Here is a 26,508-nt window from a genome sequence, read left to right as displayed (position 1 = left end):
CGCCCAAATTCAAAATGCAAGCCACACGACTTCTACATTTAAAGGTAGCAAAATATTACCTACCACGGAAGGGATAGCTCGCACCTACACGAGCGGAACCCCAAGGCATCTTTCTCGAAAGAACCTACAAAAATCGTACGCCAAAACGAAGCATCCCATCATGCATACTTGGGGGCTCCAAGCTACGAAACGACCATAGCAAAATAAAAAAATCTTGAAGCAAATGTTTGAACAATCAAAAGGGTACGATGTTTGAGCCCGCTTCTTGAATGGGCCTGAACCCTATCAAGTTTCTAAGCAAACTATTCAAAATCAGTCATTGCTCAAAAAAAAAAATTGATTCAAGCAAACTAATTGATGGACCGCACACAACGCCATTCTATGAACGCTCGTTCGCACATACATATCATCATTCTAAGTATCGAACATTCACGAACGCGTTCAAAAGGAAAAATATACAACAACAAGAGCGGTCAAAGTCTTACGCCTCAAGGTATGTTCCTCGGCCCATATAGACTCGCCCAACTATCGCAGTAACTGTACACCTTAAGAGCAACAGTTCCTTAAAATAATCTCCCCAAAGCGACAAGCACCGTAGTCCACCAATCGGCTACGACTTCTCAAGAAAATCATCACGTTCTAAAAATAAAGAAAAAAACAAAAGAGAAGAGAATACATAGAACTTCCGAGTGAAATAAACGAATGAACAAGAGGCCAACTGTGTCATCAAAAGACCAGCCCAAACAACACTTTCAACGCCCCACCTGGGCGTGAATTATTTCAACGCCCAGGCCTGGGCGCCGAAAATGAACCCAGGCTCAAAGACAGCCCTAACTTCTATTGGGCCCTGCCGCATCCATTCGACTCGAAAATTGCCGATTTCCTTACTGAAAGTCGCACTCCACGACTTCGTCAAAATAGCATACCACTATAAAGGTCACTCGCACATACGAGCATGACCCAAGACATGACTAAAAGACGTTATAAGCTACGCAAAAAAATGACCGACGAGCCCAATCGCCTGGGGGCTCGCGAAAAAATATATACTCCAACAAAGAGTGTGCAAGGTTAAAATCATGTTCCCGGACTACGCTATACGCAGTCCCGTGTTTGGATAATCTAAAAAAAACGGTATTTTAAAAAAAAAAATATATAGCGTTAATAGAAATATACACAGTGTGGGCCCACTTATAGGACACACTTAATCAGGAAATATTGCGACCCACCAACAGGTTGTAAACACAAAAGCCCTTCTACATAGGCAAAATGAAAAGAAAGTAAGAAATTCAAAATGGGCTCGCCCACCTTCAACGGGCGGGGTCTGCGTCACTAGCCGCGCGGGTCCTCAGTTTTCGAAAAATAAAGTCTTCCGAATTCAAAATAGGCTTGCCATCTTCAGCCGGCGGGGTCTACGTCACAAACCACGTAGGTCCTTATTTTCAAAAAGCACAAACAAATTTCAAAACAGATTCGTCCACTTCTATCGGACGGGGCGTCCACCCTCAACGGACAGGTTCGACATCTTCGGTCGGCGGGGTCTACGTCACAAACCGCGTAGGTCCGTATTTTCAAAACATCAAAATAGATTCGGATTTTTCATGAAATGCCCCCGAGGTTTGCTTTAATGCACCAAATACCCCTAAACTTTTCAGAATGCACCAAATACCCCCGAGGTTTTAAAAAATAACACAAAATGCCCTTAATGAGCATTTTCCGTCCATTCTGTTAAGTATCCGTTAATATTTTTTATTTTTTTTGTTTTCCTTTTTTTTCTTTCTCTTTCCGTTTCTTTGTTCTGTCTCCTTCTTCTTCCTTCTTCCTTCTTCCCAGGGAGTCTGCAAACCAATCCTCCAAACTTCATCATCTCTGCTCCTTTCTCTCTCCCTCTGCTAGTCCTCCAAATCCATCATCTTTGCTCTTTTCTCTCTCCTCCTTCCAAATCTGTGAACTCCATCGCCACCCACAACCACCGAGGAACCCTTCATCTTCTCTTCTCCTTTTCTTTCTTAAATCCAGAAAATCAACCTTTACATCCCAGAAAAATCAGCAAAAAATCAACGATTATATCACCAAAAACATTCGCAACAAGATCTCAAAAAAAACCCTCTAATTCAAAGCTAAACCCCGAAAAAATCGTAGCAATCTCGTCCACGGATTCTAGGCGTTTGTGGTGGTTCTGGGAGCCATTTGGGTCTCCTCACCATAGTCTTTCCCTCTCTCCAAATTTGATTTATTTTGATGGTTTTGATGCTTTGTGATTTATCTGGATTTTCAATTTGTTTGCGGTTTGCAACAATTTAGATTTTCTTGCAATAATTTGGGTTTGAAATAATCTGGGTTTGCAATAGATTGTAGAGATGGTGGTGGTGGTGGAAGAAGAAAAAGACTGATTTTGGTTGGTTTTAATGGTTGGGTTTTGTGATGATAATGATGGTGAAGAACATGAGAGAGAAATTGGGCGAGAATGAGAAGGAAAAAGGGCGGGGTAAAATGACGTGGTGAAGACGAATTTGCAGAACCAAGCACCACCATCAAAGCAATATCTGAATTTGCAGGAAGTTTTTTGGGAGATGATGGTGGCGTGGTGAAGACGAATGAAGAAGCAAGCAACTTCATATTTTTGGGTCAATTTGTTTTTGTTTTTTTTGTTTTTTTAATAGTTAATTAGATTTTTAGGGGCTTAATTTTTTTAGATAATAGTTACTTAATTTTTTAGGGGTTTAATTGATTTAATTAGGTGCTAATATTAGGATTAGTAGAGAAAATTGTTGAGGAAGGGTAAAAAAGTAAATTCACGCTAACGGAGACTTAACGGAATGGACGGAAAATGCTCATTAAGGGGATTTTGGGTTATTTTTTAAAACCTCGGGGGTATTTGGTGCATTCTGGAAAGTTTAGGGGTATTTGGTGCATTCACTAGTAGAAAAAACCCCTGTTGCAGCCCCCTTGTTGCAGCGTACAAGTATAAATACGCTTCAACAACCAGTCGGTCAACGCGGGTCAAACCCTTTAAAGGGTTATCGCAGCGTACATTTTAGTTGTTCGCAACAAATGCGGTTGTTGCAGCGTACAAAATAAAAGCCCGCAGCAACAAACCGTAGTTATTGCAGCGTACATGTTAATGCCCGCTGCAACAAGTCCGCGTTTCAAATTAAAATTTTTACTTTCCTAGTTGCAACGTACAAACCGCGCTCAATCATATCTCTGTTCCTTCTCTGCTATAGCTCCAAGCTTATCCAAGGTCGCCGTCGAACTCAGCTCGCGTCGCCGTCGAACCCAAGAGTTGCTCAGCCCTGCGTCGCTGTCTTGGTTCCGTTGGTTGCTCATCTCCCCGTCGCGTCGTGGTTCAGCCCTGCGTCGCTGTCTTGGTTCCGTGGTTCCGTGGTTCAGCCCTGCGTCGCTGTCTTGGTTCCGTGGTTCAGCATCTCCCCGTCGCGTCGTGGTTCCGGTGGTTGCTCGGCGTCGTGGTTCCGGTGGTATGGTGTGTTCAATTTTTATTTTCGTTTTTATTTTCGTTTTCAGATTAGGGTTCAATTTTAGGTTTTGATTTTCGTTTTGATTATTGTTTTTGATTTTCGTTTTTGATTTTCGTTTTGATTTTCGTTTTGATTTTCGTTTTTGAAACTTAACGACCCAACGAAGTAAATGGGGATTGCTATGTTTCCGAGTATAGATCTATTTCTTTAAAAAGCACACAGCCACTATGTTTCCAAGTAATGGGGAATGGCCTAAGGCTGTTGCTGACTGCTACTCACCCCTTCAGACTGTTGTTTGGATGTTATTTTGCTGATTTCCAAGAGGCTTTTGGATTACCTTTTTTTTTTTAATTTTTTTAATTTCCAAGTATGCTCAAAGTGTTGAATACATCACTTAGATCAGTAGTATCAGGCCCTTAGTTCCCTTCTTCCTTCCCCGAGGTTACAGGATTTTATTCTGGCATTACCCTTCTTCCTTCCCCGAGGTTACGTAAGCACTTAGTTCCGCACTTGAATGCTGCGTTAATGCCAATAACTTGAATAATGTGATTGCTACGTGGTGATGTGGTAGATAGTTAATTTCCTGTTACATGCATTCTATGAGAAATATCTGAATTTGGCCCTCGAACTATTTTCGTTTGATTTTCGTTTTGATTTTCGTTTTGATTTTCGTTTTGATTTTCGTTTTGATTTTCGTTTTTATTTTGATTTTTTTGGCTGTTTTTCAATTATTTCTTTTATTTGCAGTTAATTGTGAAGATGGGTAGATACGCATATGGTTGAAGAGAGGGGCGATGATCGTACTGCCAGCATAATCTATCATCGTGCTTGTTCGAATTTCAACAATTGCATAAGGTATTGATATATCTAATTATCTTCATAAAATTTCTCTTTTCCTCTTTTGAAAGTTGAAATCAATAGTACAGTAAGTGCATATCATTTTTACGATAAATAAAATTTGGATAAGTATAGTAAGTGTAATAATAAAACGTGTACATTAGTATTCTATGCTTAAGTATCCATTCCGTTTTACTTATTAGGACTGTTTTTGGACTTCTAATATCACTTCAGTGAAGCATTGATAAACTTAAATGATGTAACCAAAGATTTGCGGAACTTCTTAATGATTTTGTGACTTCTTAATATATGTGTTTATGTGTGGAACCTTTTGTTGTTGTTATTAGTAATGAGTCGTCGTTGGATGTATGGTGACCATACTACGGCAGAATACTTGAGTGGGGTCGCAGAGTTCATTAGATGTGCTTTAGCACACCAACGGAGTACAAAAGCCGAAAAAATCTATTGTCCTGCCGTGATTGTAACAATATCAAGCGGTTAGGTGACATTGATGAAATTGAGGATCATTTATTTCGCCGTGGGTTTAAGCAAGATTACCATGTTTGGTTTTGGCATGGTGAAACAATACCTGATCGTCCAAGTTCTAGTGTCCATGAATTTGATGTTCAGAGTAATGAGAGTGATGATGATATTTATGAGAATAATGAGACGGATGATGATGAGGAAGAAGATGATGAAATAAATGAGATGATGGATGGGCTGAAAGATCACTTGGACGAACGACCTCAGATGTTCGAACAAGTATCAAAGGCTGCTGAAACTCCATTGTATCCCGGTTGTACAAAATTCAGCAAGTTGGAATGTGTGCCAATACTTTACAACCTCAAATGTAAAGGTGGTTGGAGAGATGAACACTTTGACACCTTATTGGAGTGGGTAGGTGAATTTTTGCCGGAAGGGAATGATATCCCCACCTCTACCTATTATGCCAGGAAATTGATGTGTCCCTTAGGCTTAGAGGTCGACAAGATAGATGCTTGCCCAAATGATTGTATCCTTTACAGAAAAGAGCATGAACATTTGGATGAGTGTCCAACATGCGGCGCATCTCGTTACAAACGCAAAGGGGCAAATTCAGCTAAGAGGGGCCCGCCTGCTAAGTCTTTGTGGTATCTTCCAATCATACCTAGGTTTGAGCGTATGTTTTCATTGAAGAAACAAGCAAAAAACTTAAGGTGGCATGCGGAAGTGAGGAAGAAAGATGGACTCCTTCGTCATCCTGCAGATTCTGTTCAATGGAGAAATATTGATAAGAAATATCCTAAATTTGGTAAGGAGGTTAGAAATCTAAGGCTTGCTTTATGTGCAGATGGTGTGAATCCATATGGAACTCTAAGCAGTCAACATAGCACATGGCCGGTTCTTCTAGCAATTTATAATCTTCCTCCATGGCTGTGTATGAAGCGGAAGCATATCATGTTATCACTCCTCATCTCGGGGCCTAAGCAACCTGGAAATGACATAGATGTGTACCTGGCTCCACTCATAGATGATTTGAAATTATTGTGGAATGAAGGTGTTTCAATGTTCGATGCACACACCAATTCAAGCTTTACATTGCGAGCTATGGTTTTTTGTACCATAAATGATTTTCCGGCATATGGAAACTTGTCTGGATACAAAACCAAAGGAGAACAAGCATGCCCTATATGTGAAGAGGACATGAAGCCCACATGGTTGCATAATTTCAAGAAAAATGTTTACCCAGATTTCAGGAAGCACCTCAGTCGATATCACCCTTATCGTAAGAAGAAGAAAGAATTCAATGGGTTCACCGAGGAAAGAGTAGCTCGTACGCCTTTGACAGGATCACAGGTTTATGAACGAATAAAAAATGTTGAAACCAAATACGGCAAGTGCTACAAGTCCAAGTCTAAAAAGGGTGTTTTGTGGAAGAAAGTATCTCCATTATGGGATCTTCCCTACTGGAGAGATTTGTCGGTTAGGCATTGTCTCGATGTAATGCACATTGAGAAAAATGTGTGCGATGCTATCATTGGGACTTTGCTAAACATGCCTGGAAAGACTAAGGACAATGAGAATGTGCGGAAAGATATGAAAAAGAGGAATATTCGACCAGATTTGTGGCCTGTTGAAAAATCTGGTGCGGGTGGTACTAAGACTTATCTGCCTCCAGCGTGTTACACAATGTCAAGAAAGGAGAAGAAGCAGTTTTGTGAGTGCTTACATGGAATTAAGGTTCCCTCGGGATATTCGTCGAATGTAAAGCGCCTAGTATCTCTCTCGGACCTTAGGTTGGTTGGTATGAAGTCTCATGATTGCCATGTAATGATTAATGTGTTTTTGCCAATTGCACTTCGTGGGATATTGCCGAAACACGTGAGACATGTTATAACAAAACTTTGTGTGTTTTTCAATTCTATATGTGCTAAAGTGATTGATCCGGAGAAATTAGATTCTTTGCACAATGATATTGTTGAAACTTTGTGTCGATTTGAAATGTACTTTCCACCATCTTTCTTTGATATTATGGTGCACTTAATTGTCCATTTAGTTCGAGAAATCAAGTTATGTGGTCCGGTGTTCTTAAGATGGATGTATCCTTTTGAGAGATTTTTTGGGCATTTAAAGGACAAAACAAAGAATCGGGCAAGGCCGGAGGGTAGTATCATTCGGGGAGTCCTTGAGGAAGAGATATCTCAATATGTAGCTGAATTCTTAACAAGGCTTGAGCAAATAGGTCTTCCAAAATCTCGTCATGCAGGGAGGCTTGAAGGGCATGGGGTAATTGGTAAAAATGTGATCTCGCCTCCATCTGAAAGGAAGAATAAGGCACATCTTTGTGTGTTGCAGCATCTTACCGAGGTCAATCCTTACATAGATAAGCATTTGCTAGAATTGCAACAAAAGAATCCTAAGTTGAAGGAAAGAGCGTTGATGCAAGAACATAATCGCACATTTGTTGATTGGTTTAAGAAGGAAGTAGCCGAGGAAATGAAAAAAAATCTAGATGTTTCTGAAATGGTCCAGTGGTTAGCTCGAGGTCCTCGACTATGTGTTCTGTCTTATGAAGGGTATGATATCAATGGGTTCACATTCTACACTAGAAGACAAGATGAAAAGAGTGTGGTGCAGAATAGTGGAGTGAAGCATGTTGCAGCATCTAGGGTCTATGCAAGCGCCAAGGATAGAAGACCGGTTGATGCGACACAATCATATTATGGTGTTATCGAAGAAATATGGGAGCTTGATTACAACAAATTTACGATCCCTGTATTCCGGTGCAAGTGGGCCAACAACCATAATGGGGTGAAACAAGATGAAATTTTTCCTGGTTTAACATTGGTTAACTTTGATCGATTAAGTGATAGTGACGAGCCATTCATTCTAGCATCACAAGCTAAGCAAATTTTCTATGTGGTAGACAATGTTGATCCTATATGGCGTGCAGTTGCCCAAGGCAAGAGAAATATTCTGGGTATTGATGATGTTGTGGATGAAGATGAGTATGACAAGTACGATGAAACACCCCTGTTACCAACGGCTGTTCAACCGTTACCGGAGGAGGAAGATGCAAATAATACTAATCATATGCGCACAGATCATAGGGAAGGAATTTGGGTTGTAAACCGTAAATGAATAAGATGAGTTGGCTTCTGGGAATAGGTAATTCTAGCTAACTGAATATCAGATTAAATGTATCTTTTCTAGCATTTAGGAAGGTGTAGTTTGTACTTCCACATCTTTAATTCTTATTTTATACTTCCATTGTGTTCATGATTATACTTTTCTAGCTTTCTTTAATTCTTACTGTACTTCCACATCTTACTTTTGTTCCTGACCAAAGTTTTCTAACTTTCTGTGCAGATGACTTGAGATCCCCGAGTCAGAAATTTTCAGAAGCTTTCGGTGATTTGTGTCTTTTCAGAAGTTCTCAGAATCGGAAAATAAAGCACGTATTTACTTTTGGTGAGTTGTGCGTTTTCTCCTAGTGTTGCGCTAATTAACATGTCTCCTAATCTTGAGCTAGAATGACCTAAATCAAAACGAGCGGGCTTAAATTGACCTTAGTTGAATAAATTGACCTAAATTGACCTTAGTTGACTAAATTAGCATAAATATGAACCATAACTACCAAACAAGTCTCAAATGGCATAAATTGATTGAATTGAGTCTAGGTAAGTTAAAACTAATCATATTAATCATTTAAAAGGATTAAAATGAGTGTTTAGGTTCTTTAGTTCAAAGTTGGGAGCGGAAATGTCATTTTAGCTCTATATATGACATATAACGACCCAACGAGCCATAAATGTGCATGAATAGGTTCGAATGAGTTTTAGAAACTTAAAACTATGCATATTAGTCATGTAATAAGAATAAAATGAGTCATTAGGTTCTTTAGTTCAAAGTTGGGAGCGAAAATGTCATTTTAGCTCTATATATGACCTATAACGACCCAACGAGCCATAAATGTGCATAAATAGGTTGGAATGAGTTTTAGAAACTTAAAACTATGCATATTAGTCATGTAATAGGATTAAAATGAGTGTTTAGGTTCTTTAGTTCAAAGTTGGGAGCGAAAATGTCATTTTAGCTCTATATATGACCTTTAACGACCCAACGAGCCTTAAATGTGCATAAATAGGTTGGAATGAGTTTTAGAAACTTAAAACTATGCATATTAGTCATGTAATAGGATTAAAATGAGTGTTTAGGTTCTTTAGTTCAAAGTTGGGAGCGGAAATGTCATTTTAGCTCTATATATGACCTTTAACGACCCAACGAGCCTTAAATGTGCATAAATAGGTTGGAATGAGTTTTAGAAACTTAAAACTATGCATATTAGTCATGTAATAGGATTAAAATGAGTGTTTAGGTTCTTTAGTTCAAAGTTGGGAGCGGAAATGTCATTTTAGCTCTATATATGACCTTTAACGACCCAACGAGCCTTAAATGTGCATAAATAGGTTGGAATGAGTTTTAGAAACTTAAAACTATGCATATTAGTCATGTAATAGGATTAAAATGAGTGTTTAGGTTCTTTAGTTCAAAGTTGGGAGCGGAAATGTCATTTTAGCTCTATATATGACCTATAACGACCCAACGAGCCTTAAATGTGCATAAATAGGTTGGAATGAGTTTTAGAAACTTAAAACTATGCATATTAGTCATGTAATAGGATTAAAATGAGTGTTTAGGTTCTTTAGTTCAAAGTTGGGAGCGAAAATGTCATTTTAGCTCTATATATGACCTTTAACGACCCAACGAGCCTTAAATGTGCATAAATAGGTTGGAATGAGTTTTAGAAACTTAAAACTATGCATATTAGTCATGTAATAGGATTAAAATGAGTGTTTAGGTTCTTTAGTTCAAAGTTGGGAGCGGAAATGTCATTTTAGCTCTATATATGACCTATAACGACCCAACGAGCCTTAAATGTGCATAAATAGGTTGGAATGAGTTTTAGAAACTTAAAACTATGCATATTAGTCATGTAATAGGATTAAAATGAGTGTTTAGGTTCTTTAGTTCAAAGTTGGGAGCGAAAATGTCATTTTAGCTCTATATATGACCTTTAACGACCCAACGAGCCTTAAATGTGCATAAATAGGTTGGAATGAGTTTTAGAAACTTAAAACTATGCATATTAGTCATGTAATAGGATTAAAATGAGTGTTTAGGTTCTTTAGTTCAAAGTTGGGAGCGGAAATGTCATTTTAGCTCTATATATGACCTATAACGACCCAACGAGCCTTAAATGTGCATAAATAGGTTGGAATGAGTTTTAGAAACTTAAAACTATGCATATTAGTCATGTAATAGGATTAAAATGAGTGTTTAGGTTTGTTAGTTCAAAGTTGGGAGCGAAAATGTCTTATTTTAGCATAAATATGAACCATAACGACCAAACAAGTCTCAAATGGCATAAATTGATTGGATTGAGTCTAGGAAAGTTAAAACTAATCATATTAATCATTTAAAAGGATTAAAATGAGTGTTTAGGTTTGTTAGTTCAAAGTTGGGAGCGAAAGTGTCATATTAGCCTAAAAATGAGTTCTTAGGTTCTTTAGTTCATAGTTGGGAGCAAAAATGCCTCATTTTATCATAAATATGAACCACAACGACCAAACAAGTCTCTAATGTGAATAAATAGATCGGATCGAGTCTTGGAAAGTTAAAATTAATCATATTAATCATTTAAAAGGTTAAAATGAGTCCTTATGTTCGTTAGTTCATAGCTGGGAGCGAAAATGCCTCATTTTAGCATAAGTGGTGTTTTCTAGACTTATCTCATATGAGTATATGATTTCATGATATAAGAGAAGTGAGATTGTCAGATTTCCTCATTAAGTTTCTTAATCATTGTTGCTTGAGTTTAAGTGAAACTCAATTACATAATTTCATTTTACGATCTAACTTACATACTACTCCGTACTATACTAGATTAATAGAACTTGTTTATAGAATGAGTTAGCTGCCCTGCATTCTCATATTGCCTCAACAAACACACCAAGAATGACAAAGAACATTGCAGATCAGATCAGCACAGATCAATGCAGATCAGATGAGGGTAGCACTGATCTGTGTTGATCTGTTCTGCACTGATCTGTGCTGATCTGATCTGCACAGATCAGTGCAGATCAGATCAGCACTGATCTGTGCTGATCTGTTCTGCAGATCTGATCAGTGCAGAACAGATCAGCACAGATCAGTGCTGATCTGATCAGCACTGATCTATGCTGATCAGATCTGCACAGATCAGTGCATTCCACATATATAATTTTTCATGCTTGTTGGCTTGTTGCTGCTATAGAGTTCAAATTCTTTGATATGATTTGATTCTTTGAAGGCCGGAGCATGTGTCAACTTAGTATTCTATCAATTGTTCAATTACATTGTAAAGCGATGTTTTGGTCCCTAACAAAAAGCGGAGAGGAATAAAAAGAGGGAAAAGGGGTGAAATGGATCAAGGAAGGGATGTGAAGGTTGGTTTTTCTGGTGATGTATCCATGGTGGGTGGAAGTGAGAGTTGCTTTAGTGGTGACTAGTGAGGTGACGGTGATAGTGGTGGTGAGGTGATGGTGGGGTGGGGTGGATTGATTTGGGATGATGGTGGTGACCATTGAGTCATTGACCAATGAGAGACTGATAGAAATTTGGGGGAATCCAAGTCCAGGGGGAAGTCTGGGGAACCAAACAGCCCCTAAATTTCTTTCTCTCTATGCTGTTCTTATTGATTTTCCATTATGTTGAGCTTTGACATATTTACACTTAAATTTCTCGTTCATTCTTCAATTAGTGCCATCTCTTTTGCATGATCCCCTTTGCACAAACTAGAGACTTAAAATTGGTGGGGAGTGGTACTGTTAGTTGCTGTTGTTTCAAAATTGACCTTGATTTATCTCTTCTGACTGCCATAAAACTAGCATCTGCAAATCCTTGATGAAATTTTATTAACCAAATATTTGGTTAAAATAGTGTCAATTGTTCCTCTATGGTTTCACTTTAAAAAAATGGACTTACCTGACTACCTGTCTCAAGCTGCAGATGCAACAGTCATATTGTTATAATTCGAACAAAATCAACAAGGGGGGAACATTGCAGATCAGGTCAGCACAGATCAGTGCAGATCAGATCAGCACTGATCTGTGCTGATCTGTTCTGCACTGATCTGTGCTGATCTGTTCTGCACTGATCTGTGCAGATCAGATCAGCACTGATCAGATCAGTGCAGAACAGAGAAGTGCAGATATCACAGATCAGATCAGCACTGATCAGTGCAGATCAGATCAGCACTGATCAGTGCAGATCTGATCAGCACTGATCTGTGCTGATCTGTGCTGATCTGATCAGTGCAGATCAGTGCTGATCTGATCTGCACTGATCAGTGCTGATCTGATCTGTGATATCTGCACTGATCTGATATCCTTCTGTATGCTAGAGCACTGATTTGCTGCTGCGCGCACATTTTGTAACCACTCTTCTGTATGTTTTACTTGATGCAGGAACAACATAGGTACGATGAATGAAAACCAAATTGTTGTTAGGCATGAATCAGAAGGTGGCAAGACTCCCACAACGCGTGACGAATCACAAGATGTTAGTACGATTACAAAGACCATTAAAGGCCGTGGTCCGTCAAAAGGTGTTAAAGTCGCTAATCCTATGTTCCTTGAGTATAATGTATATAATGTCCCCGATGGACAATGGTCTCATGAATACGGGAAGCAAGTTGGGAGTTGTGCTACTAGAATTAATATTAACGTCCCATTATATCCAAAGGTAGATGAGCAAATCAAGAAGGGGTTTTGGGAGGAGACTAAGGTAAGCATTGGATATTAACTTGATTTGTATATTTTAGGGATTATTTAATTTGATTTAAATACTATTTTTATAATTTAACTTTTTTTAATTATTAACAGCTTATGTTCCACATTACTGATGATTCTAATCATTCGAGGGAGAAATATTTTCATTCTTGTGTGGCGAAACGATTTAGTTGTTTCAAGAGCAAGTTGGTGCGCCGATGGATAACTATGAAGGAAAAGAAGCCAAAAAATCAAACAAACAAGATGCCTTGGGATGTCTACAACCATATCACAGAGGATGATTGGAAGACTTTTGTTAAACATTATTTCCTGCCAGAGTCATTGGTAATGATAATATTTCTTTAACTTGTCCTTAAAGAGTTTTTCATGTAGCAAACTGACATTGGTTCTAGGACAAAAAGTTATCAGAAAAAACATTTATTTCCATCTTTTTATGTTGTCTTTGACAGCTTCGTAGTGAAAAGGCGAGGAAAAGTGCATCATGCAACAAGAACCCACATCGCACCGGCCAAAAGGGTTATAATAGAAAGCGACTAGATTGGATAAAGGATGGACGACTTCCACCAGATACATCTTTCTTTTGAACAGGGTGAGGATGCCCTCACTAAAGCTATAGGGAAAAAAGATCATCGTGGGCGTGTCAAGGGAACAGGTGGCATGGTTGGTATCAAAAAGGCTTTCGGTCCGTGTATTCGACATAGTAGAAGTGACCATGGTGAAGCTTCATCAGAAAATTACGAATCAATCAGAGCTTCTGTGAAAAAGGAGTTTGAAGGTGAATTAGAGAAAAGGGTAGAGAAGAGGGTGGCAGAGGCCCTCCAAAAGCAACTAAGCACCTTGTTAAAAACAGGACAACTAAACTCCATTTCTACCCCCGATACCTGATGACCTCCACTTAAATGATTCTGCCAGAGTTGACCTTGATGTTAGTGCTACAAGAACCACTCGTCACATCTTAGTGCCGCAACCACGCGAGCTAAAGGTACGACGTAGTCACTCTTTTTTAACATAGTTGCTTGATCCTTTTATGTTTTTAGTTGACATTTACTTAATAATCTGTATCACTTACAAAGTTGCATTGAAACCTTTGTTTATGAAGGAAAGGACTCCATGTCGTCTTGCCCTTGAGGAGAAAGTTTCAGGCAACAACATTGTCGTGGCGGATGGTATGGTACAACCCTCAGATGGTGCATTGCCCCAACATTTTACATCGATGAAGCCTGGTCACTATAAAGTCCAAGTTGATTTTGTTTACGACGGACATGTTGATGATATTCTTCCGGTACCTACGGGAGATGGTTTCACTAACTTAGGCGGTGCTCTGGGTAGTTTTGTGCAATGGCCCATACACTTAGTGATTTTCGAAGACGGCGAGGTATATATGTTTTATTGTTTAGAATGTATATGTTCACGCAAGCACATTCGACATCTTACCTACTCTTGTTTTTGTTGAATTTTAAAGGATTGTATTTCACCTCCTAAAAAGAAGTCCAAGTCTAATGTTTCTAAAGAGAGGGATGGTAGCTCCAAGAAAAAGACAACGGTGTTAGCGGCCCAAAAGAAGACAACAGACTTACCATCCAAGGTAAACCCTCTAAAACTCATTCGAACCTAAAATGACATTTTCGCTCCCAACTTTGAACTAAAGAACCTAAGGACTCATTTGATTCTTATTACACGACTAATATGCATAGTTTTAAGTTTCTAAAACTCATTCGAACCTATTTATGCACATTTAAGGCTCGTTGGGTCGTTATAGGTCATATATTGAGCTAAAATGACATTTTCGCTCCCAAATTTGAACTAAAGAAGCTAAGGACTCATTTGATTCTTATTACATGACTAATATGCATAGTTTTAAGTTTCTAAAACTCATTCGAACCTATTTATGCACATTTAAGGCTCGTTGGGTCGTTAAAGGTCATATATAGAGCTAAAATGACATTTTCGCTCCCAACTTTGAACTAAAGAACCTAAACACTCATTTTAATCCTATTACATGACTAATATGCATAGTTTTAAGTTTCTAAAACTCATTCGAACCTATTTATGCACATTTAAGGCTCGTTGGGTCGTTAAAGGTCATATATAGAGCTAAAATGACATTTTCGCTCCCGACTTTGAACTAAAGAACCTAAACACTCATTTTAATCCTATTACATGACTAATATGCATAGTTTTAAGTTTCTAAAACTCATTCCAACCTATTTATGCACATTTAAGGCTCGTTGGGTCGTTAAAGGTCATATATAGAGCTAAAATGACATTTTCGCTCCCAACTTTGAACTAAAGAACCTAAACACTCATTTTAATCCTATTACATGACTAATATGCATAGTTTTAAGTTTCTAAAACTCATTCCAACCTATTTATGCACATTTATGGCTCGTTGGGTCGTTATAGGTCATATATAGAGCTAAAATGACATTTTCGCTCCCAACTTTGAACTAAAGAACCTAATGACTCATTTTATTCTTATTACATGACTAATATGCATAGTTTTAAGTTTCTAAAACTCATTCGAACCTATTCATGCACATTTAAGGCTCGTTGGGTCGTTATATGTCATATATAGAGCTAAAATGACATTTTCGCTCCCAACTTTGAACTAAAGAACCTAAGGACTCATTTGATTCTTATTACACGACTAATATGCATAGTTTTAAGTTTCTAAAACTCATTCGAACCTAATTATGCACATTTAAGGCTCGTTGGGTCGTTATAGGTCATATATTAACCTAAAATGACATTTTCGCTCCCAACTTTGAACTAAAGAACCTAAGGACTCATTTGATTCTTATTACATGACTAATATGCATAGTTTTAAGTTTCTAAAACTCATTCGAACCTATGTATGCACATTTAAGGCTCGTTGGGTCGTTATAGGTCATATATTGAGCTAAAATGACATTTTCGCTCCAAAATTTGAACTAAAGAACCTAATGACTCATTTTATTCTTATTACATGACTAATATGCATAGTTTTAAGTTTCTAAAACTCATTCGAACCTATTCATGCACATTTATGGCTCGTTGGGTCGTTATATGTCATATATAGAGCTAAAATGACATTTTCGCTCCCAACTTTGAACTAAAGAACCTAAACACTCATTTTAATCCTATTACATGACTAATATGCATAGTTTTAAGTTTCTAAAACTCATTCGAACCTAATTATGCACATTTATGGCTCGTTGGGTCGTTATAGATCATATATAGACCTAAAATGACATTTTCGCTCCCAACTTTGAACTAAAGAACCTAAGGACTCATTTGATTCTTATTACACGACTAATATGCATAGTTTTAAGTTTCTAAAACTCATTCGAACCTATTTATGCACATTTATGGCTCGTTGGGTCGTTATAGGTCATATATTGAGCTAAAATGACATTTTCGCTCCCAAATTTGAACTAAAGAACCTAATGACTCATTTGATTCTTATTATATGACTAATGTTAATTGACTATTGTTATAGGAATTTTCGCATCCAAAGAAGTCGAATTCTAAGCCTAAGTCCAACTTAGAGGTCGTGGGTAGTTGTGATCGTAAAACACAAGAATCAACCACCAAAAGCAAGAAAGCGGGACTTGTACACGATGCAATTCAAGGTCTTGGCCCATCATGCAAATACTTGCAGTTTATCATGACTTCGGCGCCTGATGATATATATGATAATACTACCATCCCATTGGCGGCCTCAGTTTGGCACTCGGATTTTGATCAAGAAACATACATAACTGCGTCTGATATAGGAGAGTTCCTTCGCGGGGCGTGCTTAAACATTTCAGCGATCCAAGTCTACATATTGTAATTAAATGTTTTATTGTTGTTAATAAAACTATTATTTCTTTGAAGTTTTTTCTCTTTATCGATCTTAATAGTGTAATCTTGTTTATTTTGTAGGTGTTTATTGCACGATCATGCCAAATCATTTGAAATGTCTCGGATTTCGTTCATTTGTCCCGAGATTATGTCAAGCACTAGAATCAAGGCCGACCCTGGAGCGCCAACAATGTATTTGAAAAACATTTTCCAAGCTGAAATTGAAAAGGAGAAGATGGGTAATCCTAACCTAACTAATTGGTTTTTAATCCCATATAATCAAGAGTAAGTGTGTTATATTATATAAGTTTCATATAAAATATTAATTATTATTGTTATTAAATATTTAATATATCATTTATAAATTATACAGAAATCATTGGAATTTATACGTGATGGACCTACGTAGAGGTTATGTATATATTTTCGATTCTGCTAGAGATCCACGTCGAACAGATTATGCATGGGGAATCTTGAGTTTGTAAGTTCTTTTGCTTACAAATTACATTAGTCTTTAAGAAACCTAAGCCAAAATCATATTCATGAGTACCCATGTTTCGTTAATTTTCTAGGGCATACCAAGTGTACAAGTGCAATGGTGGGCGTTGTCCGAATAAAACGAGTTTTAAGTCGTGTAAACCCATTCATATAGAGGTATAACATGTTTCTTAATTAGCTTTTTGCTTTGTTTTTATTAATTATTGGCCTTGCAAGATAAAGTATTATGTTTCTTAATCAGTGTGCTCAACAAATCGGCGGAACTGAGTGTGGCTATTACGTTATGAAGTTCATGTTAGAGATAGTCACGTTACAACATGACTATGAAGGCCGGCTAGATGAGGTAATTAAGTAACTAATTGATTCGTATTCTAGACTATTAATACATTGTCATTAGTTGCTTGAATGTTAAAATGTGACATTTCATTTGCATTTAATCGATCTAATATATGCTCCATCAATTTTTTGTTTTTGTAAGGTCTATACTCCGAGGACTGCGCCTTATGCTAGTGAGGAAATTGATGTGGTTCGTGAGCAATGGGCGAAGTTTTTTACCACCAAGTATTTATTATTGACCTGATGGCGCTTGATCGTGTTGGTTTAGATGTTATAGAACAATCTTTTATGTTAAAATGTATGCGTACTTTGAAATTGGAACGTAAATGTATTTAAATGTATCGGTATGTGCACTTTTGGTTTTGGGATATATACAAAACTCCAGTTGTTGTTTTTATATTTGTTATACAGGTTGCGTTATTCTATTATTGTTTTGACAGGTTTCTATATTTGGTGCAAGGCACTCTAGGTATCCCTAAACAAAATTAGAATTTTCCCGCCAAAAGTGCTTTTTTGCAGCGTACATATATGTTGTACGCTGCAACAAGGGAAAAAAATTTCGCAAAAATTCAGACTTGTTGCAGCGTACAAATAAATGTACGCTGCAAAAAATTGAGTAATTCAGACTTGTTGCAGCGTACAAATAAATGTACGCTGCAAAAAGTTGGGTCTGTTGCAGCGGGCTTTTATATGTACGCTGCAACAAGTCCAAAATTTTGCCAATTTTTTGGCACTTGTTGCAGCGTACATCTAAAAGCCCGCTGCAACAAATCACTTTTTGCAGCGAACATGTACGCTGCAACAAGTTCAGACTTGTTGCAGGCCCCCCAGTTGCAGCATACGATGTACGCTGCAACAGGGGTCTAAAAGCCCGCTGCAATAAGGGTTTTTTCTACTAGTGATTAAAGCAAACCTCGGGGGTATTTCATGAAAAATCCGAAATAGATTCGTTCACTTCTATCGGACGGGGCGTCCACCCTCAACGGACAGCCTCGCCCACCTTCAACGGGCGGGATTTGCGTCACTAACCGCGCAGGTCCTTAGTCGCTGCAGTGATAACTTTTTCTGGTTTTCCCTTTTCCATAAAATCAAAGGATTGGTTTTTTCGTTTTTTCAAAAAAGAACGATGTGCTGGATTTTCCTTCGTTTTACGTCCCATAAAAACAAGGGGGTTTCCTCGTTTAGCTAGCCCTGAAAATGAGAATCTTTAAAAACATTTTTACCTCGTGATTGGGCTTGGCCAGGCCCAATTACACTTTATAGCTTTGATTTTGAAAACATCTGTAGCTACTCCCAATGACAAACTGAGGGAGTTTCTACGCTTCTTTATATACTTCCAATGACAAAGTGAGGGAGTTTCTATACTATCCGTTGACAAATCCCAACGACACGTGAGGGATATGTCGACACTTCCAGTGATGACCCTTAAGTCAAATGTTATCACTCGGGGGCTCGTGAGACCCTCGCAAAAGCAAGTCACCATGACTTGTGTGGCGCACTCCGTCTAATACTTTGACCATCGTCTTACTCCAAGACTCAGTCAAAGTGGGGGCTAACTATAGACACTTACTTTTGTCCCCATTTCCGAAAGGGAAGGTTCGATGATGAGAACGTAAATCTCCACTTGACAACGCATCTCCTATAAAATAACGAATCTCAATTCCCCTTTTCATTTCACCCGAAACCTGCTATTTATAGAAACCTGCTATTTATGGAAACCTACTAAAAATAGTAACTGCCGTAATGGGTAGTTGTTAAAAGTGGCAAGTCATAAAAGATAGAAACCTGTCAGAATTAGGTGTTGCACTCCAACATAAATCCTAAATGAGATAGAAATTGCGAGAGAATCCTATTCCTAATACGATTCGAAAATAAGAGTTACGTATTAATTAAAATCCTAACGAGCCTAGAGTTCGTAACGGGCCCAGACGCATCTCGTCATAAAATTAATACGCACTAAAATACTCGATTAAAGTCTCATACACTCCGGATTCTAAGAGTCCGAATCTGACAAAGAAACGGCCCAAACATCAATTTCAACGCCCAGCCCTGGGCGCTGAAATTGCCTGGATCCTATTTTCAACGCCCAGAGCTGGGCGCCGAAATCTTTGACGCCCAGCCCTGGGCGCTGAAATTACCTGGGACGTGTTCTTTCCTAATTCCTCGTGGATTAGAGTTCTACAATTCTATCTTTCCACGAACTCTTTCATATTCTGAGTATTGACTCTAACCCCTAAGCCTGCGAAATCGATCCAACACGCTGCGAAATTGATCACGCGTTCTGTCGCAATCGATCCAAAAATCGAACAGAACGTATCATGTCCCGTAGTTTGAGATTCGTTAAATAAAAGGAGAAATAGCAAAGTCAAAGTGGTTAGTTTTCTGAGAACCGTGACGCACCTCTCAAGGGTGCGTCGTAATGTGTCCCTTTTCCATGGTTTAATTGCTTTCCTCGCCCTTTTTATGAACTGTTAAACTAATTAAATCTGATTGTTCTATCATGCCTAACAAAGATAATGTGTTGGGAAATTGGATTATCATGCTAGGTCCCTTAAAACAATCTAAATCAGATAATCGCGATCGATCTAGTATTATATGTTGCATATTGTTAAAATTAATTCAGATTAGTTTAATAGTTAACGCATGTCCCTTCAATTATTTATGCTGAGCTAGTAAGGATATCCTGCCTCTGGAGTTATCGAAGAGCGAGTACTCCTCTCGGTAGTTACAGTTCCCCAAACCCTCAATCTCTACCTTGCGGGTGTATGTTGAGAGATCCCCACACCAGGGATCACAAGGGAACCTACGGCCGTCGTGGTCAAACATAATTGCACTCCCTTTATGTCACGATAACCGGGTTTTGTCAGTTTTTCTCATTGTAGTTAAAAACTGAATGACAACTCCTATATTACTAGTCAATTGGGTGTAAACTCACAGGAAATCCAATTACACTTGATTTGACAAAAAGAAACGTCACACCCACGAGGGACAAGGTCACGCATTAGCCTCGTGCTTTTTCGACCCCCTCACACAAGGATTTTGAAGGAAGAAGATATGGTTGATTTACCGAAACAGGTGAGTTAAAGATTCATTATCCATTTTTCCCATTTAAATTTATTCCTTTGCGCCGTGCTATGGTATTACATTGCTTCTGGTGTTTTATTTGTAGAATATACTAAAAAATAAATTTCTGATTAAATGACTTGACTTTACGCTCGGAAAATTCTTCTGTGATGTTTCTTCATCTTTTCCCCTTCAATGTTTTTTGTTTATTCATGAATTGATATGCAAAGTATGATTTTTTATTAACTTAAATTAACAACAAATAAATGTCAAGAACCATTTAAAAGAGGGTCATAACAGAAACAACCGTCCACTGAGCTGGGTAGATAGCAACAAGCCAACAAGCCTAAGAAAAACACCCATCCTTTGAAACAGGAGTTTAATGACCTAGTATTGATTTTTATTTTGTTTTGTGTGATTCATATCTGAATCTGCTATGGTCTAGAAGCTTGTAGGCATATACCATAAACATGTCAGTCTTACAAGTTGTTTGATTTCAATTATTAGCATAGTCGATGGGTAAATTAGGATTTCACTGTACAATTATAATTGTGCGATTTGGTAATTAAATTCTAGGAAAAACCATCTAGGTGATATAGCTCAAGTTTGTGTTGAGGGGGAAATAAGGTGAACAAAAAACACTTAAGTTTTATACTTCTCATATCAAATGCTCAATTAAAAAATCTAATCATAAAGAAGTTCTTATGATAATGTCTTATCCATACTTTGAAGGCAAAATCCTTATTGTTGGTTTATGTTGGTAGGAACCTAATCAGTAACTTTAATTTGAATATTTATGTCCCTTATTGTTTGGAAGCAAGTCAACAAAATAACAAAAATCAAAGTGGGTGCAATTGAAGGACCTGAACTTATGCTTTCTTAAGCCTTTATCTGCTGGTCCGAGGTGATTAACAATAGGGTGTGAGGACAATTCCACGTTAAAACCACAAGTCTTTTTATTTACACTGAGCACAAGCACCTATAATCAAAGATATGTCTCCACGGTGCGGTGCTTTTAGCCTAATAGCATACTCACTGAGTCCTATATAACGGGGATTATGGGGAATTCGTTGGGGGTCATAAGTTCTTCTAGTCGTTGCTACACCTGGTAAACATTATGTCTACGATGATGACACTGTAGGTGGTGGTGGAATCATATAAATTACTTTAATGCAGTCCATCGAGTCTAATAGTTAGTCTTATGCAACAATTTAGTTACTGTTTGCCCAAATTTTCATATATAGCTAATAGAAATAATTTGAATTTTTTTTACGATAAAAGACACTTCACTCAAATCTGAAGTGGTGGTGTCCTTGCCTCTGAGCCTCCAGTATATTGCTGTTTTGGAGTACTCTAAAATAAGTTACATGAACAAATGTGTTTTCCTAATTTATATTTATTTATCTAGCTAATTTAATGGTTTATTATTTTTGAATTAGACATTCTTGGATGCTTGTATATACTTATAATAGTAAATTCTTTTCAATTTTGAAAGGGGTGTGGACAAATTTACTAAGCTTAACAAGAAGTATTACATTGGCTCACTCGTGAACACGACTAATTCTTAATCAGGTATATATTTTTCTTTTTTTGTCTATGTATATTCTTTTGAATGGGAGGATTTATGTTATAAGGTACACAATTTTTAAGTGCTCGTAAAATTTGTTAACTATATTTTCCACTTCCGACGTCACTTGGATGTGTATTTGAATGTGAGTACTCCGTATTTTAAGGTTTTGATGGTAGTTGTTGGGTAACAGTTTTGATGATAAGTTTATACTTATTATATTTGTTAAAGTAACCTAGCTAGCTTAGAAGAACAACAATTAGCCTTCAAAGATAATCTAGCTTGGCAGAGCAGAACAACCATCACACGCATCCCACCACTTCATCCAAACTTCACAAACAGTCCCCCTAGTCAACTAAGTCAACAACCAGCAGATGGCAGGCGAAGTCAACCCTATTCAACTTGCTTTAAAAAACAACCCTAACTTACAGTACTCACCAAACAGAACCTGCTCACTTGAGAAATTGATCAAACCCTAAGATAAACAGGTCCTGCCCACCTCATAATACCTACAACATCGTGCGTACCATAATAACCGCCTATAAAACCCATCAATCCAAGTCGACATGGGCCAGAACACTCCTGAAACATCTTCAATATTCAACAAATGCAATAAGAGTTGGGATAGTTTTTGCATCTCCTTGGGTGTTTCTTCTTGTTATCCTGATTGGATTGCCTATGCAGCGTAATTGTGATCTTCTAACTTAGCCTACATCCTTTCTTGGCTTCAAAATTGTGTCTTGTCCCTTATTGATAATTAAAACAAATGTTAGACAAACCACTTTTGACATAAGGTCTAACTGATTTCATTTTTAGTTACTTATTGAAATTTCTCTCTATTTATTTTTGTTTGCTAACTTGAAATGTCACAATTTGTAGGGAAGTGATGTCTATTAAGAAGTGATCTACATGATGAACAATCGTTTTACGCGGCAGAATTTTATGTATTAAGTACTACTTAGCAGTATGTAATATTTTGGAATATACATTTGGTTAAATATTTAATTTTTTAAGTTTTGGTGTATATGTTACTTTAATGATGTTTTAGAAACTTGCGGATGCAAGATCATGTAAGCTACGAGATATTATGTAAACTTTTGGATGTTAATTATATTTATGTCTTACACAGGCATATATTTAATATCTGAATAGGTGGTGTATTATTGCATAAAATCAATTTTCAAATATATATATATATATATATATATATATATATATATATATATATATATATATATATATATATATATATATATATATATATATATATATATTATTGTAAGCAGCGTTACAATAGGTATTTTTAAATAAAAAAACTGACTACAAAGAAGCGTTACTTTTGCACTGAAAAAGAATTAATGATTTGAACGGTGTTACATTAGACTTGGAGGAAGCCCTGTTACCTTTGAATGCTATTGTAACAAACATTTTGCCAAATGTAACACCATCTTATACTAATAGGAAGCGTTACAATAGGCCTAAACGTGTGTTACAGTAGATTATACACTGTTACAATAGATCTATTGTAACGGCCGCGAATGTAACAAGGTGAATTGCGTTACAATAGACCTATTGTAACAGATTTTGACCATATTGTATCGAATTTTGGTGTTACTATAGACCTCGAAATTTAGTAGTGACAGTTTTGTGTAGAGAGCAAAACTGAACATACGTAATATTTAGAATTAGGTTTAGGGTTAGAAAAAAGATTAGTTGGAGTGTGTAATATAACCTTAGGTTATATTGTGTGTAGCTGGCCAAGGCACAAGGCCTTATGTTTTGGTGTTTATGTTACTTTATGATCTTTTAGAAACTTGCGGATGCAAGATCATGTAAGCTACGAGATATTATGTAAACTTTTGGATGTTAATTATATTTATGTCTTACACAGGCATATATTTAATACCTGAATAGGTGGTGTATTATTGCATAAAATCAATTTTCAAATATATATATATACATATACATACATACATACATATATACATATATACGTATATATACATATATACATACATATATACATATATACGTATATATACATATACATATATATATATATATATATATATATATATATATATATATATATATATATATATATATATATATATATATATATATATATATATATATATATATTATTGTAAGCAGCGTTACAATAGGTATTTTTAAATACAAAAACTGACTACAAAGAAGCGTTACTTTTGCACTGAAAAAGAATTAATCATTTGAACGGTGTTACATTAGACTTGGAGGAAGCCTTGTTACCTTTGAATGCTATTGTAACAAACATTTTGCCAAATGTAACACCATCTTATACTAATAGGAAGCGTTACAATAGGCCTAAACGTGTATTACAGTAGATCAGACACCGTTACAATAGATCTATTGTAGCGGCTGCGAATGTAACAAGGTGAATTGCGTTACTATAGACCTTTTGTAACAGATTTTGACCATATTGTAACGAATTTTGGTGTTACTATAGACCTCGAAATGTAGTAGTGACAGTTTTGTGTAGAGAGCAAAACTGAATATACGTAATATATAGAATTAGGTTTAGGGGTAGCAAAAACATTAGTTGGAGTGTGTAATATAACCTTAGGTTATATTGTGTGTAGCTGGCCAAGGCACAAGGCCTTTACCGGCCACACACTTGCCCACACACCGAAGCCCATACTCGGCATCCAAGCATCGCAGTAGTCGGCCGCAGGCCTTGCTGCTTTGCTTCCTGTGCTGCTGCCCATTGTGCGCACATGTGTTGTGCCTGTAGGGGAATACACTTAAACATAATAACATGTGCGGAAACAATCCCCAAACCCAGGAAACATGTATAAAGCACAAATTAAGCAAACTTACATTCGAAGCGTATTTTCCCTAGTAATCTGTCAACGAACACGAACTTAGAACTCCACTTGTCGTTCCTCTACTTGGTTCACCGACACAATCAGATCCGTTTTGATAACCATAGCTTAGATAATCAATCAAGAGTTTTTTCTTTTGGGAAGAACAGTTTTCACAGAGAGAGAAAACTGAAGAACCTAATTTCTGAATTAGGTTTAGGGTTGGAAAACTTGTGTGTACTAAGTTGTGTGTGTAAATATAATAACCTAATTGTAACCGGCCAATACCAAGTGGCCTTAACCGGCCACACCAAACACACGGACACTCGCCCACAGCCCAACGCCCAGCCACGCTGCAGGCCGAAGCCCACAGCGCGCGCAGCCGAGCAGCTGGGCCATGTGCTTGCTCGCTCGTTGCTGCCATGCTGCTGCGCTGCTGTTGCGTGCTCGTGCCACACGCGGGCTGGCTGCTCGCCTTTGCTCGCGAGTCTTACTGGCTCGTGCCACACGCTTGCGTGCTTGGCTCGACGGGCCGGCAGCTCCGATGCCCTTTGTATTCGGGACTAATATCTGTCGAATATTATTTATCGTTTCGTATACGACGAATCACCGTCGTACGATACGATTTATTCGTTTCGCCCAGCTAACGAATATTTGCGATACGATATACGATTCCGATGCAAGGTCGTATCGTATTATACGTTTTCCAAAACTAATTCCCGAAAAGCTATTAAATGAATTTCCGATTCATTTAATACGGTGATTTGTTACGTGCCATTGGTGTGACCTTGTAGGTTCAGTCAAGAGTAAGTTGTGAGCTCAATATTCATTAGAACTTACTAATCGGAAGCATTGCTCCAGCTAGCTGTTCCGATCACTTGATCTCACTGAATTAATTGTTCGCAACTAATCTGAACCTTGGTATTTCCATCAATGTCCCACTTATCATTCAGACAAGTGTGCATTCACATTCGTTTGTCACTTAGTGTTACTTGCTGAACATAAGGTAAGATCCAAGCCATCCTTATTAGGTCCAGAAGTGTTTCTCGGATTACAGAGCTCAACTGTTAAACTTTTACAGAAGGTTAAGCCTTAACCATTATGAGCACGGCCATGCATTTTACATTATCTAACTCTCCGAGAGGCCTTGTTACACAACAACATCATATCCTATCAAATATAGGAGGACAATCCACTCTTGCAATCTATGAACACTCACATTGATTCATAGTACGCCCAATCACTTCTTTTATAGCCTCCTTTTACGATGCGACGTTTAGCTAGCATCAAAGCGAACTAATTCTTAAACGAGTAGACATAATCGCTCATGTTCTGAGGAATGGTTCTAATCACCATTAATGAGAACTACTTATGACATGACTTTAATCTCTTATAGTGTCCTCATGGTCAATCTGATACAAGATCCAATAAGTACCTATACAAAATATTCTGACATCCAGTCAATCTAGTTCAAGAAACAGAACCACAAATCTACTTGCAATCTAATCTTCATTAGTCATTGGTCGTCCACCTTTCAATGAACTGGATTAGGGATCCTTTGTGACTTCAATATTCAAGTTCACTTATGGGTGTTTCTTTGTCGAAGAATCCATCTTGACATCCCATTTGAATGATTTGAATCACATGGACTTATCATTTAATACTAAACCAAAATTAAATGAATATGAAATAATAAATTTCATAAATATGAAATGGTTAAACCAATTGTTTTAAACATACATCTAACAAAT

The 26,508-nt window shown here is 37.4% G+C and overlaps 2 protein-coding genes and 1 long non-coding RNA gene across 3 annotated transcripts; all 3 read left to right on the top strand.

Moving 5' to 3' along the window:
- Positions 1–3,199: 3,199 nt before the first annotated feature.
- Positions 3,200–13,209, top strand: LOC130469846 (uncharacterized). Its single transcript, XM_056839354.1, has 6 exons — positions 3,200–3,481; positions 4,224–4,331; positions 8,163–8,264; positions 12,302–12,620; positions 12,719–12,949; positions 13,075–13,209. Exons 4-6 carry the CDS (start codon positions 12,318–12,320, stop codon positions 13,207–13,209), a joined length of 669 nt encoding a protein of 222 aa, XP_056695332.1. The 5' UTR covers positions 3,200–3,481; positions 4,224–4,331; positions 8,163–8,264; positions 12,302–12,317.
- A 294-nt stretch (positions 13,210–13,503) lies between these two features.
- Positions 13,504–14,240, top strand: LOC130469845 (uncharacterized). Its single transcript, XM_056839353.1, has 3 exons — positions 13,504–13,607; positions 13,725–14,000; positions 14,088–14,240. The coding sequence occupies exons 2-3, from the start codon at positions 13,794–13,796 to the stop codon at positions 14,238–14,240; spliced, it is 360 nt and encodes a 119-aa protein (XP_056695331.1). The 5' UTR covers positions 13,504–13,607; positions 13,725–13,793.
- Positions 14,241–16,233: 1,993 nt separating this feature from the next.
- On the top strand, positions 16,234–17,681 carry LOC130470428 (uncharacterized). The gene is made up of 5 exons (XR_008930722.1): positions 16,234–16,435; positions 16,532–16,735; positions 16,824–17,104; positions 17,190–17,291; positions 17,427–17,681. It is a non-coding gene; the product is annotated as an uncharacterized lncRNA (long non-coding RNA).
- The last annotated feature ends 8,827 nt before the right edge of the window (positions 17,682–26,508 follow it).

The sequence above is a fragment of the Spinacia oleracea genome, chromosome 3 (assembly GCF_020520425.1).
Source record: "Spinacia oleracea cultivar Varoflay chromosome 3, BTI_SOV_V1, whole genome shotgun sequence".
Lineage (NCBI taxonomy): Eukaryota > Viridiplantae > Streptophyta > Magnoliopsida > Caryophyllales > Amaranthaceae > Spinacia > Spinacia oleracea.
Note: the sequence above shows the minus strand (reverse complement) of the source record. Positions and strands in the feature narration are given on the sequence as shown.